At 42.9% G+C, this 18,323-nt stretch overlaps 1 protein-coding gene across 3 annotated transcripts in view; it reads left to right on the top strand.

Moving 5' to 3' along the window:
* LOC144593737 (3',5'-cyclic-AMP phosphodiesterase 7B-like) overlaps positions 1–18,323 on the top strand; it is a 115,376-nt gene that overhangs the window by 56,552 nt on the left and 40,501 nt on the right. Inside the window, exons 1-2 of one of the 3 annotated variants that reach the window (XM_078399745.1) lie at positions 15,802–15,962; positions 18,256–18,317. The exons of 1 other annotated variant lie outside the window; for it this stretch is intronic. In XM_078399745.1, the coding sequence (XP_078255871.1) occupies positions 18,263–18,317 (55 nt within the window). In that variant the 5' untranslated portion in view covers positions 15,802–15,962; positions 18,256–18,262. Of the gene's footprint in view, positions 1–15,801; positions 15,963–18,255; positions 18,318–18,323 lie in introns of those variants that run through there. One more of the 3 variants, XM_078399744.1, reaches the window with a different exon arrangement.

The following is an 18,323-nucleotide window of genomic DNA, read 5'->3' as shown; positions in this document are numbered from 1 at the left end:
TTTTGAATGTGGTGAGTGTGGAGGAGTCTCTGACGGTTTGAGGTAGTGAGTTCCATAGGGTGGGAGCAGCGATGGAGAAAGCCCTGTCCCCCCAGGATCTGAGTTTGGTCCGGATGTGGGGGGATAAGAGATTGGCAGTAGCAGAGCGGAGGGTGCAGGTGGGAGTGTGCCTGTGGAGGAGGTCGGTCAGGTAGGATGGGGCCAGGTTATGGAGGGCTTTGTAGGTCATGAGGAGGATTTTGTACTGGATTCTCTGGGGGATGGGGAGCCAGTGGAGTTTGTAAAGGACGGGGGTGATATGGTCACGGATCGGGGTGTGGGTGAGTAGACGGGCAGCGGAGTTTTGAATGTATTGAAGTTTACTGATGATTTTTGAGGGTGCGCCATTTTGAGGTTGCAGTAGTCCAGACGGGAGGTGATGAAGGCGTGGATGAGGGTTTCTGCAGCTGTGGAGGAGAGGCATAGACGGAGACGGGCAATGTTTTTGAGGTGGAAGAAGGCTGTCTTTGTGATGTGTTTGATGTGTTTGTCGAAGGAGAGGGTTTGATCAAAGATGATACCAAGATTCTGGATGTGAGGGGAGGTGGATACTGGGAGACCATCAATATTGAGGATGAAGTTTTGGGTGGATTTGGTGAGCGTCTTTGGACCAATGATGATGATTTCAGATTTGTTGCAGTTGAGTTTGAGGAAATTTGATTGAAGCCAAGATTTTATTTCAGTGATGCAGTTTGTCAGTGTAGAGTGTGTGGTGGTGGAGATTGACTTGGTGGAGATGAGGAGCTGGATATCATCGGCGAAGCAGTGGAAGTTGAGACCATGACGGCGGATTAATTGACCAAGGGGGAACAGGTAGAGGATGAAGAGGAGGGGGCCAAGGACTGAGCCTTGGGGGACACCTTGGGGGAGGGGAGCGGTGGGGGATTTACAGTTGTTAATGGAGATGAACTGGTGCCTGTCAGAGAGGTAAGATTTGAACCAGGATAGGGCTGTGCCGGTGATGTTAAAGGAGGTTTCAAGTCGGGTGAGGAGAATGGAGTGATTTATGGTGTCGAAGGCGGCGCTGAGGTCAAGTAGGATGAGGATGTTGAGGTTGCCAGCGTCGGAAGAGAGGAGAAGGTCATTTGTGATTTTGAGGAGCGCAGTTTCAGTACAGTGGTTGGAGCGGAATCCGGATTGGAAAGTTTCATACAGGTTATTGGTAGAGAGGTGGTATTTGAGTTGGGAAGCTACAGCACGTTCCAAAACTTTGGACAGAAAGGGTAGGTTGGAGATTGGTCTGAAGTTGTTTGGGGTGTCAGGGTTGAGACCAGGTTTTTTCAGAATGGGGGTGACAGCAGCGATTTTGAGGGATGGCGGGACGATGCCAGTGGACAGGGAGGAGTTTATTGTTGCAGTGATAAGTGGAGGGAGAGCAGGAAGGCAGGCCTTGACAAAGCTGGAGGGGATGGGGTCCAGAGAGCAGGTGGCAGTTTTTATTCCTGTGAAGAGGTCAGAGAGGTCGGTGGTGGAGACTGGGGAGAACTGAGGCAGGGGTTGACAGGATAAGGGGGGGCAGGTGGTTTGAGGTGGAGCAGGTGTGTTGGTGGTTAAGGTGCTTAGCCTTTAGCCTCTAACATTGAAATAAACACTTTAAACCACTAGTCTTTCCTCTCTCTTTATCACACACCTTGCCTGGCCAGTTAGGAAGGAACTGCAGATGCTGGTTTACACCGAAGATAGACATAAAATGCTGGAGTAACTCAGCAGGACAAGCAGCATCTCTGGAGAGAAGGAATAGGTGACGTTTTGGGTTGTGAACCTTCTTCAGACTGAAGACTGAAGAAATCCAGTCTGAAGAAGGGTCTCGACCCGAAAGGTCAACCATTCCTTATCTCCAGAGATGCTGCCTGTCCCGGTGATTTACTCTAGCATTTTGTGTCTATCTGCTTGGGCAAATGTTTGAGTGTATAAGCTATACTGCCATTACAATGAAGCTTTGAAGGTCTGCACCATTGGTTCAATGGTCCTTTATTGTCACGTGTACCATTTAAGGTACAGTGAAATTCGATTTGCCATACAGTCATTCCAGAAAAAAGCAACAAGACACAACCACATAAAACTTGCCATAAACATCCACCACAGCAGATTCCCCACATTCCTCACTATGATGGAAGGCAATAAAGTCTAATCGTCTTCCCTCTTTATTCTCCCGCGGTTGGGGCAGTCGAACTATCCGCAGTCAGGGTGATCGAAGCTCCCGCAGCTGGCGATTGGAGCCCCCATGTCGGGACGATCGAAGCTCCCGCGATCGGGGCGGTTGAAGCTCCTGCGATCGAGGCGGTCGAAGCTCCTTCGATCGAGGCGGTCGAAGCTCCTTCGATCAGGGCGGTCAAAGCTCCTGTGACTTGGAGCTCCCAACGCCGATCCCTAACCAAGGGGTCGCGTGCTCCACGATGTTAAAGTCTGCAGGCTCCCACAGTTGGAGCTCCTGAGGTCGATCCCCAGCAAGAGGCCGCCAGCTCCTCGATGTTGGGCCGCAGTGCGGACGGAGATACGATACGGAAAAAAATCACATCTCCGTCGAAGTAAGAGATTTTTAAAAAGTTTCCCCCAACCCCACCCCCCCACATATTACAAAGCTAAAGAACACTAAAACATACATTTAACACATACTAAAAAACAACAAAGAAAGAAAAGATCAAGTCAGACTGTTGGCGAGGCAGCCATTACGGCGTCACCCGATGGATCTTTCTGATACGATGTTAAACCTAGTCCCATAAAGCCCTCTGGAGTGCATGTACCAGAATGAAAGAAGAACACAGGACATCTCTCCAATGGCCAATACTTATTCCTGAACAATGGTAAACTGATGTTGTCTGGTCGTAACATAAATACTGTTTGTAGGAACTTTCTATCAACTGTTGGATGTAATATTTTGTCTATTATCATAGGGACTACATTTCAAAAATGCCTCATTCCTGCTGGCATGCTTTGTGGTGTCCTCTCGAGTTAACATGGCTATTAAAATGCAGATCTGTTTTTCAGTCTTTTTAGGTCCGGGAGGAAAGATATCAACCAAGATTCCCATATTGGTAATAAATCCTACGGTTTTGTCCACAGTCTGTAGATTAGAGTGGAATGCTGCAGGAATTTAGTGTGATGGTTTACCCATGAATAGTATACCATTAGAACATTCTAAGATAAAGGGTCAATGCATGAAGAAGAAAGGGCAAGCACAAACAAAAAGATGAAATGAATTGGATTTGCACGTGGAGATGACAACATTACTGATTACTGAAAGCATTCATTTGATCATCAAAATCCACATGCCTATACATATCTGCAGCTGTAGAACTAATGGTGGCAATATAGGATCATGCAAGCACAGACACTCGGGTGCAATCACGTCCTCAGCTGTTGGCTGTGTGGACTTTGCATGTTCTCTATGTGACCGCATGGGTTTCCTCCGGTTTCCTCCCACATCCCAAAGACGTGCGGGTTTCTTGGTTAATTGGCCACTGTAAAATTTCCCCTAATGTGTAAGCAAGGGTATAACATGGGACTAGTGTTGACGGCTGTGGGAAAGCTGGCGTGGGCTTGCTGGACCGAAAGGCCTGTTTCCACGCTGCATCTCCAAACTGCTATATTTAAGAACTTGCTTGAAATATGTATTACTGTCCAAGTGCCTGATAATTAATTATTCAAAGTGATTCTCATTAGTTTGGTGTTTCTTTATCTTTTTCTTGAAGGTTATCCCGACACAAAAAAATGGATGAAACTGGGGCAGAACTGTGATGAGAGTTCAGACAGAACAGTTTGGCATAAAATTAATTATTTTATAATTTTATTCTTGCTTTGGGGATTTAATGAAAACTAATTTGGACTTTTCTGTTTGAAATCAGCTATTCAAGTAGATGGTAAAACTATGGAATCTATTTTTCAGTCCTGTTGCAATTTTCAGTTCATTTTACCCAAACAGCAGAATAACAAGCATTTGCTTCTTTGTCCCTGGGCCAGAGAGATGAGATATCTACTAAATATTCCTGCTCTGGATCAATAACCACAATGAATCCTTGTATCTTCTCAGGCTGCCAGAAGCATCATCATTCTAATTAAAATGTTTGAGTCAAATATATTTCTGTTCTTTACTTTTGTTGACTTCTGCTTTAAAGAAAATCTCAATGAAGAGCCCAAAGTCCAAGAATAACATATTAACTTGAACTTGCAACCAATGTAAGAAAACCAGTTCATTGAGATGGGTGAGAAGTAATCTACATGAAACATTTACTTTTTTTCCATCAATGATGAGCACTTCCAACATTTCTGGTTATATTCCAGATTTCCTTTTATCTACAAAGAATGTTAGGCTTGGTTTAATTGAATGAGAAAATCATTGATGTATTCTGTTTCAGGAAATGGATGAAAGAATATTTTCTGCTTTACTGGATTATTATTCCCACAGTGTTACAGTACACAATTGCAGAAGGGAGCACATCTTTCTAATAAGCAATGCACTTCCACTTTATATGGGGTATGAGAGGCTTGAAAATAAAATGTGCAAAGACGTGAATGGCTATTAGCTCCAGAGGCAATTACGTTGCAGCCGATCAATGTTAACATTCATTCGAGAGGACTAGAATATAAAACCAGGGATGTAATGCTGAGACCTTATAAGGCGCTGGTCAGGCCATATTTAGAATACTGTGACTAGTTTTGGGCCCCATATATGAGGAAGGATGTGCTGGCATTGGAGAGAGTCCAGAGATGTTTATGAGAAATTATCCCAGGATAACAGCTTCTTCCCTACAGCCATCAGGCTATTAAACACTACAACTTCAAATAAGCTCTGAACTACTATAGACTATTATTATTGCACTACTATTGTTTGCTTTTGTGTGTACGTATGTGTGCGCGTGTGTGTATTGGTGTATATATATATATATATATATATATATGTATATACACACACAAATACACACACACACTCGCATACGTACACACAAAAAGCAAACAATAATAATCTATTGTAGTTCAGAGCTTATTTGAAGTTGTAGTGGGGGTTGAGGGGGAGATGGAGTGGGTGATGGGGGGAAGGGGGAGGGGGGGATAAGGGGGGATTGAATGGGTCAGTTGGCCTAATTCTGCTTCATATGGTCTAATATGAAGGCTAAGTGTTAAAGTTTTTCGGGCAACATTCTACCAGCCCAATTTACGTGTTAAGATGTCAATCCTGCATTCACATTTAATTTAGTCCAGTTTAGTTTAGAGATACAAAAATAAGAAATCAAAAATGAAATCATTAAATTCTCAAATGCCCTGAAAGCCTGCAAGTTAGGTTCATCAAAGATATATTTTTTTAAATTATTAGATTTCTGCTGGTTATTACTGAGGCAGGAAACCAGATATAGAATTGGATCACACCAACTGTTTTTGATTCAACCAATCAATGCAACACGTTAAAAGAAACAGACTTTAAAAAGCAGTCCTAGGTAGTGATAGGCAGCGGAAGAACAGCAAGAAAACAGTGATGATGAAAATACAGCCAAGTTTGTTTTCACATTCACCCAGCCACCAGCACACTTATTGTCTAATTTAGAAGATACTTGTGGCAGAACATGCAGCTAAAAGAAAATGCAGGTATCATTTCATTGACAGGCAAGGTTGTATCCATAGGAACTTTAGAAAAAAACATGAAGATTTAGATGGACATCCTGCAAATGAAGAGTGGTGGGCATACACAATGAATATTTCAATGCATTGGGAAGCCTGGTGCATGAAGCTGTCTGCAGGATTTGGGTTTAGAGGAAACTTGTGCTTCTACCTGGGAGCAAGTGCTTTCCAACGAGGAAATATTGTGCAACTCCATTCACAATGGAGTGTTGGCATTAGAGAGTGTCCAGAAGAGGTTTACAAGAATGATGCTGGGGATGATTGGATTAACATATGATGAGAGTTTGACGGCACTGGGCCTGTACTCGCTGGAGTTCAGAAGGATGAATGGGGACCTCGTTGAAACTTACCAAATAGTGAAAGGTCTGAATAGAATGGATGCACAGAGGATATTTCCACTAGTGGGAGAGTCTAGGACCAGAGGGCACAGCTTCAGAATAAAATTAAGTGCCTTTAGAAAGGAGATGAGGAAGAATTTTATTCAGAGGGTGGTGAATCTGTGGAATTAATTGGCACAGAGAGCTGTGGAGGCAAGTCATTCAGTATGTTTAAGGCTGAGATTGACAGGTAGAGAATCTTGATTAGTAAGGGTGTCAAGGCTTATGGGGAGAAGGCAGGAGAATGGGGTTCAGAGGGAAACATAGATCAGCCATGATTGACCGGTGGAGTAGACCAGATGGGCAGAATGGCCTAATTCTGCCCCAATGATTTATGAACAATGCAGAATTGATCACGATCCAGTATCTGAAAGCTGGTTTCACTGCTTCCTGTGCATCCATTCTATTCAGACCTTTCACTATTTGGTAAGTTTTGATGCAAGCTAAGCTTTCTGCCGCCTCAGACGGCTGCCATCGTAGGTGTGGGCTGTGGCTCGCAAAGCAATTTGCAGGGTCACAGACCACCAAAGATCTGTTGCCTGATTTTCAGAATATAACTTTTGTCTTTGGCTCTGCCAAGCGACAGGGTTGCATTTGCGTTTGCCTGACACCAGTCAAATCAAAATTTTGCAGCGTGTGCTGAGATTGTTCAATTTATATCCAGTTTTTCTGAGCCCTGAGCAGTTTGGGGTCAATCTCCATAGCAATCTGCCATCTCATCTGAAAGTCAGACAGCAAACTGCAGCGACTAGGCAGTACTTAAGTGCTTGAGATACAAGACAAGGCACATGCATGACAGCATCAAGGACATGCAGAGGATAATTGTTATCTGCATGAAATATGGCATGATTTTATTCATAGATTTTGCTTGTAACATTTGCTTTTAGTTTTTTCTTGGTTCACCCCAAGTAGTCAGTGGTGAGGGATTTGGTAAATAGGGAATTAGTGTGGGGAATTAAATAGGGAATCTGTGTTTTGTATCATTTTGGGGATGAGCTTTTTATGAGCACTCGAAGCAGAACAAATTTATCGAAACGTATAAGATTATTAAGGGGTTGGACACGTTAGAGGCAGGAAACATGTTCCCAATGTTGGGGGAGTCCAGAACAAGGGGCCATGGTTTAAGAATAAGGGGTAGGCCATTTAGAACTGAGATGAGGAAAAACCATTTCAGTCAGAGAGTTGTGAATCTGTGGAATTCTCTGCCTCAGAAGGCAGTGGAGGCCAATTCTCTGAATACATTCAAGAGAGAGCTAGATAGAGCTCTTAAGGATAGCGGAGTCAGGGGGTATGGGGAGAAGGCAGGAACGGGGTACTGATTGAGAATGATCAGCCATGATCACATTGAATGGCGGTGCTGGCTCGAAGGGCCGAATGGCCTCCTCCAGCACCTCTTGGCTATTGTCTATTGTCTATTGTAAAGCCATCTTGCTCCTCTCCACCTCACTATCTCTGCTTTCCTTTCCTTTTTTTCCTTGTGGTTCTGCAGTTTGTACTGTGATCAGATATTCAGAATGTGATCCTCCTTCATAATGATATAGTTCTCCATCACGCAGCAGACTGTCACATATTTTGACTGCTATTCTCCCAAATACTTTAGGGTTTCTCCAGAGCAGTCCAGCTAACAGAAGCATCGTTTCACCACATTACTTCTATTCGAATACCTGGACACGCCAATAGTTACACCTGCAATAGAATAGACACATCACTTCTATTCTTTGGCAGGTGGTGGATGGCATTCTTGCTTGGATTTGCACTGTAGTCGTGGTTCGATTTGTGCAATGATTAGTCTAGTTTAGTTTAGAGATACAGCGCGGAAACAACCCTTCGGTCCACCGAGACCGCGTTGACCGGCGATCCCCGCACATTAACACTATCCTATACATGAGGGACAATTTTACATTCATACCAAGCCAATTAACCTACAAGCCTGTATGTCTTTGGAGTGTTGGAAGAAACCAAAGAGCTCGGAGAAAACCCGATCAGGTAATGGAGAGAATGTACAAACTCCGTACAGACTAGCACCCGTCGACAGGATCTAACCTGCCTCTCTGCGCTGTAAGGCAGTAGCTCTACCGCTACACCACTATGCCACCCATTCCTTGCCCATTCGCCAGCCTTTGGTTTGTCCTGATCATTCAAATGGTGATAGCACACTGCAGAGTCACAGAGTGAAGTCATAACTAGGTACTCTTAGGTCTCACACCTGAAACTTAAACGCATAACCTGGGCTGCCTCAGCAGTACAATACAAAGTGAGTGCAGCACTGCCAGATGTATGATCTTTCAGATGAGACATTAAACTGGCACTTTGCTCTCTATGGCAGACATAAGAAAACTTATAACACCACGATAAAAACAATTTACAACTCGCTTATTCCATCATTGTTTGAGACATTGCTGTAAACAAGCTGACTATATTTTCCAGCTTTACAATAATGTGACTCTAAGTATTGAAGCATTCTACATCATGAAAGTGTTGCTTTTTTTTTTTTTACCCTAATCTCTTCATAATTTCTTATCTCTCTTATTGCTCTTGATAATTAATCTCTTGAGAATTTATTTTTTGCAATTACAATAAAAAGGTCCCATGTTTTTATATTGTTTCCTTGATTTTTTTGATATAAAATTATTCTTTAGTTCACTGAACTGCAGAAGTCTAGGGTTGTCTTGAAATGTTTATTCATTGGCTTGTATCTTTTACCATAAATGTTCTCCTATAATCTGAACAGATACTAACATGAATAGGTTTTTTTAAAGGAGTAGAGAGTTTTCTAATTTTAGAATATTTAGGTATTTTAGGTACCTTTAGGTTTAGGTATTTAGTTAAGTGACTGAGGGTCAACTTTTTCACACAGGGTGTTGGGTATATGGAACAAGCTGCCAGAGGTGGTTGTTGTAGCATTTACTATAGGAACATGTAAAATACATTTGGACAGGTAGGTGGATAGGGAGGGTTTAGAGGGATATATATATATGGGCCAAACATGATCAGGTGGGGCACCTTGGCCAGTAAATTGGGCTGAAGGGCCTGTTTCTGTGCTGTATGACTCTGTGACTGGTGTAAAACTTTATTTTTACTTGAAACAGGTTTGTTTAAATGGATTGACTCGCCTTTATATAATCTTACCAATGCAGAATGGAAGCTATCAAAGAGTTGAAGCCAGTGATCTATTTAGCAAAGATAATGTGCAACTAACGTCAGGAGGGATGAGGAGGGGCAGGCAAAGGAATCATTGGTTACTGAACCATGGCAACAGGATATCTTTGTAATAAGATAACACTGCACACACTTGTTTACCAGACTGAAACAGTTTACTGGAATAAGCATTGACTGAAAAGCTATAATTTGTTTGAATGTTGGCGATGTGTTTATGCTTTAACAATTGAGCTGTTTTATTACACAGTTGCATTAGTATTTCTTTAGTTGAATATGTGATAAAGTATTGTTATGTGTCACATATTAGTAACACTAAAACCTGCCAGATCATAATGGTACTTGACTGCTCTTTTGGTGAGGTTTTGTTTTTACAATTTTCCCATAACTATTGCTAGGATACAATTCGATAAAGGTCAATTTTTATAGTGGAGTGTGGTTCCCAGAAAACTTCAGCCAAGTTCAGCAGGATATTACTTTCATGCTAACACAATGAAGAGCAGTTTAGTATGCAATGTAATGGTGTACTTCAAATTTTTGCTTACCTACCAATATATATTTTTAATGTATTTGGATTCTGTGATCTGAACATCACTGGCAAAGCCAGCATTTATTGACACAAAGAGACACATAGACACAAAAAGCTGGAGTAACTCAGCAGGTTAGGCAGCATCTCTGGAGAAAAGGAATAGGTAACATTTCAGGTTGAGACACTTCTTCAGACTGAGAGTCAGCGGTTAAGGGAAACGAGAGATATAGACGGTGATATAGTGAGATATCGAACAAATGAATGAAAGATTTGCAAAACAGTAACGACAATCAGGGAAAAGTTGAGCCCACAATGGTCCATTGTTGGCTGTGGACTAGGTGATAACGAGTTATGCTCCAACCTTAATTGCTCTGGTGAAAGTGTTGATGAGTCATTTTCTTACAAGTGCTGTAGTCCATCAGGTCAATGCAATTTCATAATGGTGTTGGGTAGAGTGTTCTAGGATTTACAGTTGGTAATGATAAAGGAACAGGTTGGGATTAGATGAAGGGGAACCTGCATGTGGTGGTGTCCTATGCACCTGGTGCCTATATCTTTGGTGGAGATGGTTTATTTGGGATGTGCTGTCAGAATATCCTGAGTGAATAGCTGCCGTGCATTTTGTAGATAAAACACACTGCCAATGTGCGCCAATGATAAGATACAAGAAATGGACACAGAAGTAGACTATTCGGCTACGTGACCCTGCTCTGCCATTCAATAAGATTATGGCTGATCCAACTTTTTTTACCAATTCCCTGTAACCCTTTATTCCCTTACTGATTAGGTTTTTATCCATCTCAGCTTTGAACACATCCAGGAATACAGCCGCCATAGCTTTCTGGGGCAAAGAACTGTAAAGACATTCAATCCTTTAAGATAATAAATTGTTTGTCCACTTAAATGGGTTTCCACTTGTTCTGGGGTTCTCTATTGAGGGGAAATATATTTCCAGTATTTATCTTAAAGTATCTCCTCCCCCTCCCCACCCCCAGCAAATATCTTTATGTTTTAAAAAGGTCTCATTTCCTTCATGTGCAGAGACCCAACATGTTCTACCTTTCATTGAATAATGGAAACATACATCACAGAAACATTTTTAAACATTGGATAGGCTGTTGTCATGTTATGAATGCCTGATTTATGGATGCCTCTACATACCAACGAGCTTTCATAATAATAAATTTAAAAGTCTAATGTACATACAAATGTTTGTTTGTATGAACAGCAAACCAATCTCTCTCTCTCTCTCTCTCTCTCTCTCTCTCTCTCTCTCTCTCTCTCTCTCTCTCTCTCTCTCTCTCTCTCTCTCTCTCTCTCTCTCTCTCTCTCTCTCTCTCTCTCTGTCTCTGTCTCTCTCTCTCTCTCTGTCTCTCTCTCTTTCTCTTTCTCTTTCTCTCTCTCCCCTCTTTTGATAATCGTTCTTTCGTCCCCGTCTTATCTGCTTTTAATACCATTCATTACAGGAATGTGGAGGCATGACTACCCAAGGATGGCCTGTAATTGTATAAGCTTCTACCAGTTCCTCTGGCAGCTTGTTATGCTTATAGTTATGGATAGTCACCACCCAATGTGTTTAGTTCTAGAATTTACTGCCCGAGGATAAAGACTGGCTATCTATCCTAACTAAGGCCCTTGTATAACCTCTAAAAGGCCACCCCTCAGCCTTCCACTCTCCAGTGAGAATAAATCTAGCTTATCCAACTTATCTTCATAACTACAGCACTCCATTCCAGGCAATGTCCTGGTAAACCTCTTCTACTCTCTAATAATACTGCATCCTTCCTGCACTGTGGCATCCCAACCAGAACTGTACACAATACTCTACGTGTGGTCTAACCAATATTTTGCACAACTACAACATGACATCCAAACTCTTATACTCAATGCATCAGCCTATGAAGGCAAGCATACCAAGTACCTTCTTCGCTATCCTATCCACCTATGTTTAATTTTCAGGCAGTTATAAATTTGGACACCAAGGTCTTTTTGTACATCAATGCTCCTAAAGTTCTTGCCATTTACTCTATCTATCCCACCAGAGTTTGATGTCACAAAGTGCATTACCTTGCATTTGGCTGGATTAAATTCCATCTACCACTGCTCCACCAATTTTCCACCTGATCTATGTCCTGCTATATGTTTAGACAACCTTCTTTGCCACCTACAGCTCCACCAGTTTTCATGTTTGAATGATGTTGCAGCAACAACCCCTCTCTCAACAACTAATCATTGACTTCATAAAGGGGAAGTCAAGAGACCGCATGCTAGTTTTTTAATGGCGGTGGAGATAATTAACAGCTTCAATTTCCTGGGCATTAACATCTCAGATGAGCTGCCCAGCAAATAGTTGTAATCACAAACAAGGCGTGCCAACACTTCTACTTTCTTTGAGGTTTAAAGAGATTCGGCATGTCATTAAATGCTCAAACAAACTTCTTCAAATGCACTGTCCAAAGTACCCTTTGCTGCCACAAGAAGGTGGTATATATCATCAATGATTTCCACCATTTGGGAAATGTCCTCCATTTGCTGCTGCAGTTGGATAGAAGGTCCAGAAGCCTGAATTCCACACTACCAGGTTCAGGAATACTTTCATGCATTCCAGGTTCTTGAACTGTCGTGTACAACCCTAATCCTACCTTGGCAAGGAACACTATGGACCACTTCTTGCACTACAGTGGACTTGTTTTCTAATTGTGGATATTTACACCATGTCTTGGTTTTTTGCAGTCTTTTTACCATCTTATAGAATGTAGGTGTCATTTATTTTTAAATTATGTTTTTATAGACAATAGGTGCAGGAGTAGGCCATTCAGCCCTTTGAGCCAGCACCGCCATTCAATGTGATCATGGCTGATCATTCACAATCAGTACCCCGTTCCTGCCTTCTCCCCATACCCCTGACTCCACTATCATTAAGAGTTCTATCTAGCTCTCTAGCATCGAGAATTGGCCTCCACTGCCTTCTGAGGCAGAGAATTCCACAGATTTACAACTCTCTGACTGAAAAAGTTTTTCTCATCTCCGTTCTAAATGGCCTACCCCTTATTCTTAAACTGTGGCCCCTGGTTCTGGACTCCCCCAACGTGTTGTGTGCTGTCTGAGTCTACGGCATTGGTGCAGAGGAGGTTTGCCAGAATGATGCCTGGATTAGAGGGTATTAGGTATAAAGTGAGGTTGGACAAACTTGGATTATTTTTTTCTGGTGCATTGGAGGCTGAGGGGAGACCCGATGGAAGTGTATGAAGTTATGAGAGGCATAGATAGGGTAGACAGTTGAACCTTTTTCCAAGGATAGAATAGCGGGCACAGTGCCAAGACCAAAGAATAGAGGGCCCAGCTTTAAAATGAGCCTGGCAAAATTTAAAGGACATGTACGGGGCAAGTCTTTTGTTTACATGGAGAGTAATGGGTGCCTGAAAAACGATGCCTGGGTTGGTGGTGGAGGCAAGCACAATAGTGGCATTTAAGAGGCTTTGAGATAGGCACTTGGATAAGTAGGGAATGGAGGGACATGGATTATGTGCAGGCAGATGAGACTAGATGAACCTGTCATCATGTTTGGCACTGACGTTGTCGGACAGAGAGCTTGTTCCTGCGCTGTACTCTTCCATATTCTATAGCTTTGAAGTCACGAAATCCCTGAAGACTGAGGATAATTTTATTCTTTCAAATATTTATTCGCTTAACAAATTAACAGATTGTAACAGCAGCAAGGGAAATAAATGGGATATGCAGAGCGGCACACTGGGATATCAAACATAGCAAAAAAACGATGAGATGCCAATCTAGTGTAGCTGCGAAACCGGACTACATGCATGCTAAATAGCAAGAACAACATGGAGCAGGTAGACCTTGGCAAACTCACAACCAACACATCAGACCGATGCTCCTATCATGTTTAGCCTTTGCTTTAGACTTTAGAGATACAGCACAGAATCAGGCCCTTCGGCCCACCAAGTCCACGTTGACCAGTGATCACCCCATGCCCCAAACACTATCCTACGCATTAGGGACAATTTACAATTTTGCCAAAACTAATTAACCTACAAAACTGGAAGTCTTTGGAGTGTGGGAGGAAACCAGAACCCCCGGGGAAATAATACCCACGCAGTCACAGGGAGAACGCACAAACTTTATACACGGTCAGAATCGAACCCGGGTTTCTGGTGCTATAAGGCAGCAACTCTACCGTTGTGCCACTGTGCTGCCCCATATTCAGTTGTACAGGGTGGTGGACAATTAGGCTGCAAAATGGAGGCACAAAGAATATCCATATCCTGAAAGATGGCACAACCCATGATGTGACACGCGGCAATAAAGGACCATTGAACCCATCATGTGAATGCTACACAGAAGGCTGAAGCACTGCAACCGTGTCCAGCCACAAATGCGGAATAAATGACCCACCTTAGCTTCCTGCTAAGATCCCCATCGTCACAGAAACCAGTCTCCAGCCAGTTTGATTCAATCCAAGAGATGTTAAGAAATGGCTGATGCCTGGTATTAAATAATGGCTTTGGGACCAGACGCCAGACCTAGTTGCTGTCCTAAAGATCCACACTTCAAAATTACCTGTAGCAGGGTTGTTCTAGTGCAATTACAACACTGGCCCCGACCCAACAGGGTGAAATATTGTCCTTTCTATCTACTCTCAAGCAGCAGCTAAGTGACATCGACAAACCTGAACCAAAGAACTGAATTCCAGAGGTGATGCCCTCAACACAAAGAGCACTTGACCAAATGTGGCATCAATGCTGCCTGATAAAACAGAATCAATGAGCATCAAGGGGAAAAGGCTGTAATGATTGGAGTCGTACCACTCGCAAAGTAAGTGGTTATGGTTAGATAGACACAAAGTGATGTAATAACTTCGCAGTTCAGACAGCATCACTATAGAGAAAGGATGGGTGATGTTTCAGGTCGGAGCCCTTCTTCAGACCGTCTAGTCCGCTGAGTTACTCCAGCACTTTGTGTCTATCTTTGGTATAAAGGATCTGCAATTCTTTGTTTCCACCTAGGTGGTTATGGTTGTTGGAACTCGGTCATTCTAACCTCAGAGTTCACTGTAAGAGTTCCTAAGTCAAGCCTCCCGAGGTCTGGGTTTATTATTATCCGAGGTAGCGTGAAAAGCTTTTGTTTACGTGCTATCCAACCAAATCAGTTAACACTATGAATATAATCAAGACAAATGCAAGTGCAAAAGGTAGAGCGAAGAGAAAGACACCTGAGGGCAGAATATGGTTTCTCAGCATTGTAATGCAACAGTTCCAGAGATAAAGTCCAATGTCCGCAGTCAGGTAGGTTGGGAAATCTGAGCCCCTCCGATTCCTTTCTCCTCTCGCTTAAATCTATGCTCTCTAATTTTAACATAGAACGTGCATGGAACATAGAATGGGCTTGATTTATTCACAAAATGCTGGAGTAACTCAGCAGGTCAGGCAGCATCTCGGGAGAGAAGGAATGGGTGACGTTTCGGGTCGAGACCCTTCTTCAGTCTGAAGAAGGGTCTCGACCCGAAACGTCACCCATTCCTTCGCTCCCGAGATGCTGCCTGACCTGCTGAGTTACTCCAGCATTTTGTGAATAAATCGATTTGTACCAGCATCTGCAGTTATTTTCTTATAGAATGGACTTGATTGGATTGGAGAGAGTGCAGAGGAGATTCACCAAGATGTTGCCTGAGATGGAGCATTTCAGTTATAAAGAGAGATTGGATGGACTGGGGTTGTTTTCCTTGGAGCTGAAGGAGGGGACAAAATTTTGGGAAGCACATTAAACAAAAACTTCAATTTTCCAATGGCAAAAGTGTCTCCGACCAAAGGGCATAGTTTTAAAATGAGTAAAAGGACCAGACAGGACCTGCGGAATAATTTAGTTTCGTTTAGTTTAGTTTAGAGATACGGAGTGGAAACAGGCCCTGCATTCCACAGAGTCCACAGCCACCAACGATCGCCCGCGCAACAGTTAGGTTATACCAGTTTTGCATCCTATGGACAATTTACAGAAAACAATTAACCTACAAACCTTTATGTCTTTGGAATGTGGGAGGAAACCGGAGCACTCGTAGGAAACCCACACGGTCACAGGGAGAACGTACAAACTCTGCACACACAGCACCATTCAGTATCGAACCCGGGTCTCTGGCGCTGCAAGGCAACAACTCTCCCGCTGCGCCACCGTGGAGTCCATCTTCCACCCAGCGGCTGGTTATCGGGAATGCACTGCCAGAGAAGGTGGTGGAGGCAAGTACTCCTACAACAATTAAGAAGCATCTGGATGAGCACTTGAACCACTCAAGGATAGTAGATTGCAGGCCAAGTGTTGTTAAGTGGGATTGGTGTAGGCACGTACTTGATCGTACTATGACAAGGATGGCTGAAGGATCTGATTCCATGCTCAGTGATTGAATAATTCATCGAATCTGAAAATTTTAAAGCTTTCAAAAGACTTCACTCAGCTCGGATGTCAGAGAGTTGTAATTAATTTGGAGTGGAGAATCAAAATGGTCTAAAAAATCTGCATTGTTTTGTATGTAAAGTTGCCATGGGGAAATCAGAAATATCTATTTTGTTTTCAGCCGATAGCAATAGCTTCAGGCAATGGTTTAAAATTTCATCATGTGCATGGCAGAACCTTTGCCACCAAGTGTCAATGATGGAATGTTGCCAAAAAAGTAAGTTGATTCTCTGAAAATATTGCATGAAGTGGATGTCTAATATCATTGTGTAGAAAGGACAGGCACGCAGTCTTCGGCTGAAGATTGTGGAGCGGTGATAACACAGTGGATGCATCAGAATCGACCAAACCAGGAAGCAGGTGAGAGAAGGGGAAGGGAACTGAGGTACAGGGACAACAAAATGGAGAGACAGAGGAGGGAGTCAGAGTCCATGAAAGGGGAGTAACGGAGAGGAGCTGCGAAGAATAATGTGTGTGTCCAGGGTGAGTGGAGGTCAACATACATTGGCGTGCATTTGTGTGCGTGTGCGTCTACGCAAAGCGTGCACTAAGTTTGGGTTTACACAGCAGAACTGAGTCTCCAATTGCGTGGACCACCTTACCATTGGACCAATAACTCACCCTGTTAAGAAGACTGGCGTGTAACAACTGATATATTTAAAATAAATCCCATTTCCCACTCCTTGATCCTGAAGGGTTGCCTGGGAAGCAGAGAATGATTCCAAGAATGATTGGATTAACATATGATCTGTGTTTGAAGGCACTGAGCTTTTACTCGCTAGAGTTTGGAAGGATGAGAGGGGACCTCATTGAAACTTGCCGAATAGTGAAAGGGCTGGATAGAGTGGATGTGGCGAGGATGTTTCCTCTTGTGGGAGAGTCTAGGACCAGAGGCCATAGCCTCAGAATAAAAGGACATACCTTTAAGAAGGAGATGAGGAGGAATGTCTTTAAAGAGGGTGGTGAATCTGTGGAATTCAATGCCACAGAAGGTTGTGGATGTCAAGTCAATGGATATTTTTAAGGCAGAGAATGATAGATTCTTGATTAGTACGGGTGTCAGAGGTTTTGGGGCGAAGGCAGCAGAACGGGGTTAAGAGGGAAAGATAGATCAGCCATGATTGAATGACAGAGTAGGCTTGGTGGGCCGAATGGCCTAATTCTGCTCCTATCACTTATGACCTTATGATGATGGAAGGTGGGGGGGGGGGGGGGGGGTGCTGGTTTAAAGGAACTTTGTGCTTGTGTGTTTGTTTCTGTACCCCTCCATGACCACATGGGTTACTTGTTTAGAATTTTGTAGCTTAAAATACAGTGCAAACATTTTGTTCCTGGTTCTAACCACTTATCGGACAACCAGATATAAAACATTTTACAATGTAAACTTTTATATTCTAAAATAAGTTAACAGTACGGATTACAAAAGAATGTTTTGACTGCCCTCCCAAGCGCAGCGGCTGCTTAAATGCAAAATTGCGATGTTGCAGGCTCACACACTGACCTTGACATCAATTGCCATTTGACCAGGGCCGGTGATGTGTGTGATGTTTCACTGTCTCTTGAGCTGCCTGCCTTATGTACTCCACCCTTAATGACAGTTAGACGTGATTCAGGGTGAACTTTGTCATCAAACAGGAACTATGTTTATATACAGATACCACTGGGATATGCCAAGTAACCAAACATCCGTTCAGGAAATGTCTCTTTTGGGAGTTTCAGATGATGTCTGCAGACCTGGGCCATAGCTCAAGCAGCAATGCGTGTTTACAATTATGTTATTCCATTTTCTTTTGCCTAGGATGGATCGACATGGCGTCTAGATTACAATGAAGAAAGCTTCAGCTTTGGTTCAGTGATAGTACTCTTCCCTCTGGGCTTGAAGGTTATAAATTCAAGTCACTCATTAAAGACTTGTGCACATAGTTCTGGCTGTCATCTCATTGGAGTGCTGCACTGTAGGAAAGGCTTTCCCGTGAGATATTAGTGCTTGCTACAAGCCTTAAAATAAGTTGTTCACAGAGACTCTGTAAATTATTTTTGTTTATTCTCCCATAACTTTGAATTTGGTGCCATCTGTAGGTAATCCATGACATCAGGCAACAGGGGCAAGGATGCTGAACAGAAATCATCTGAGAATTCTCGTAAGG

The sequence above is a fragment of the Rhinoraja longicauda genome, chromosome 5, assembly GCF_053455715.1.
Source record: "Rhinoraja longicauda isolate Sanriku21f chromosome 5, sRhiLon1.1, whole genome shotgun sequence".
NCBI classification, from domain to species: Eukaryota; Metazoa; Chordata; class Chondrichthyes; order Rajiformes; family Arhynchobatidae; genus Rhinoraja; species Rhinoraja longicauda.
The sequence above is the reverse complement of the archived record's forward strand: the minus strand, read 5'-3'. Positions and strand labels throughout refer to the sequence as shown.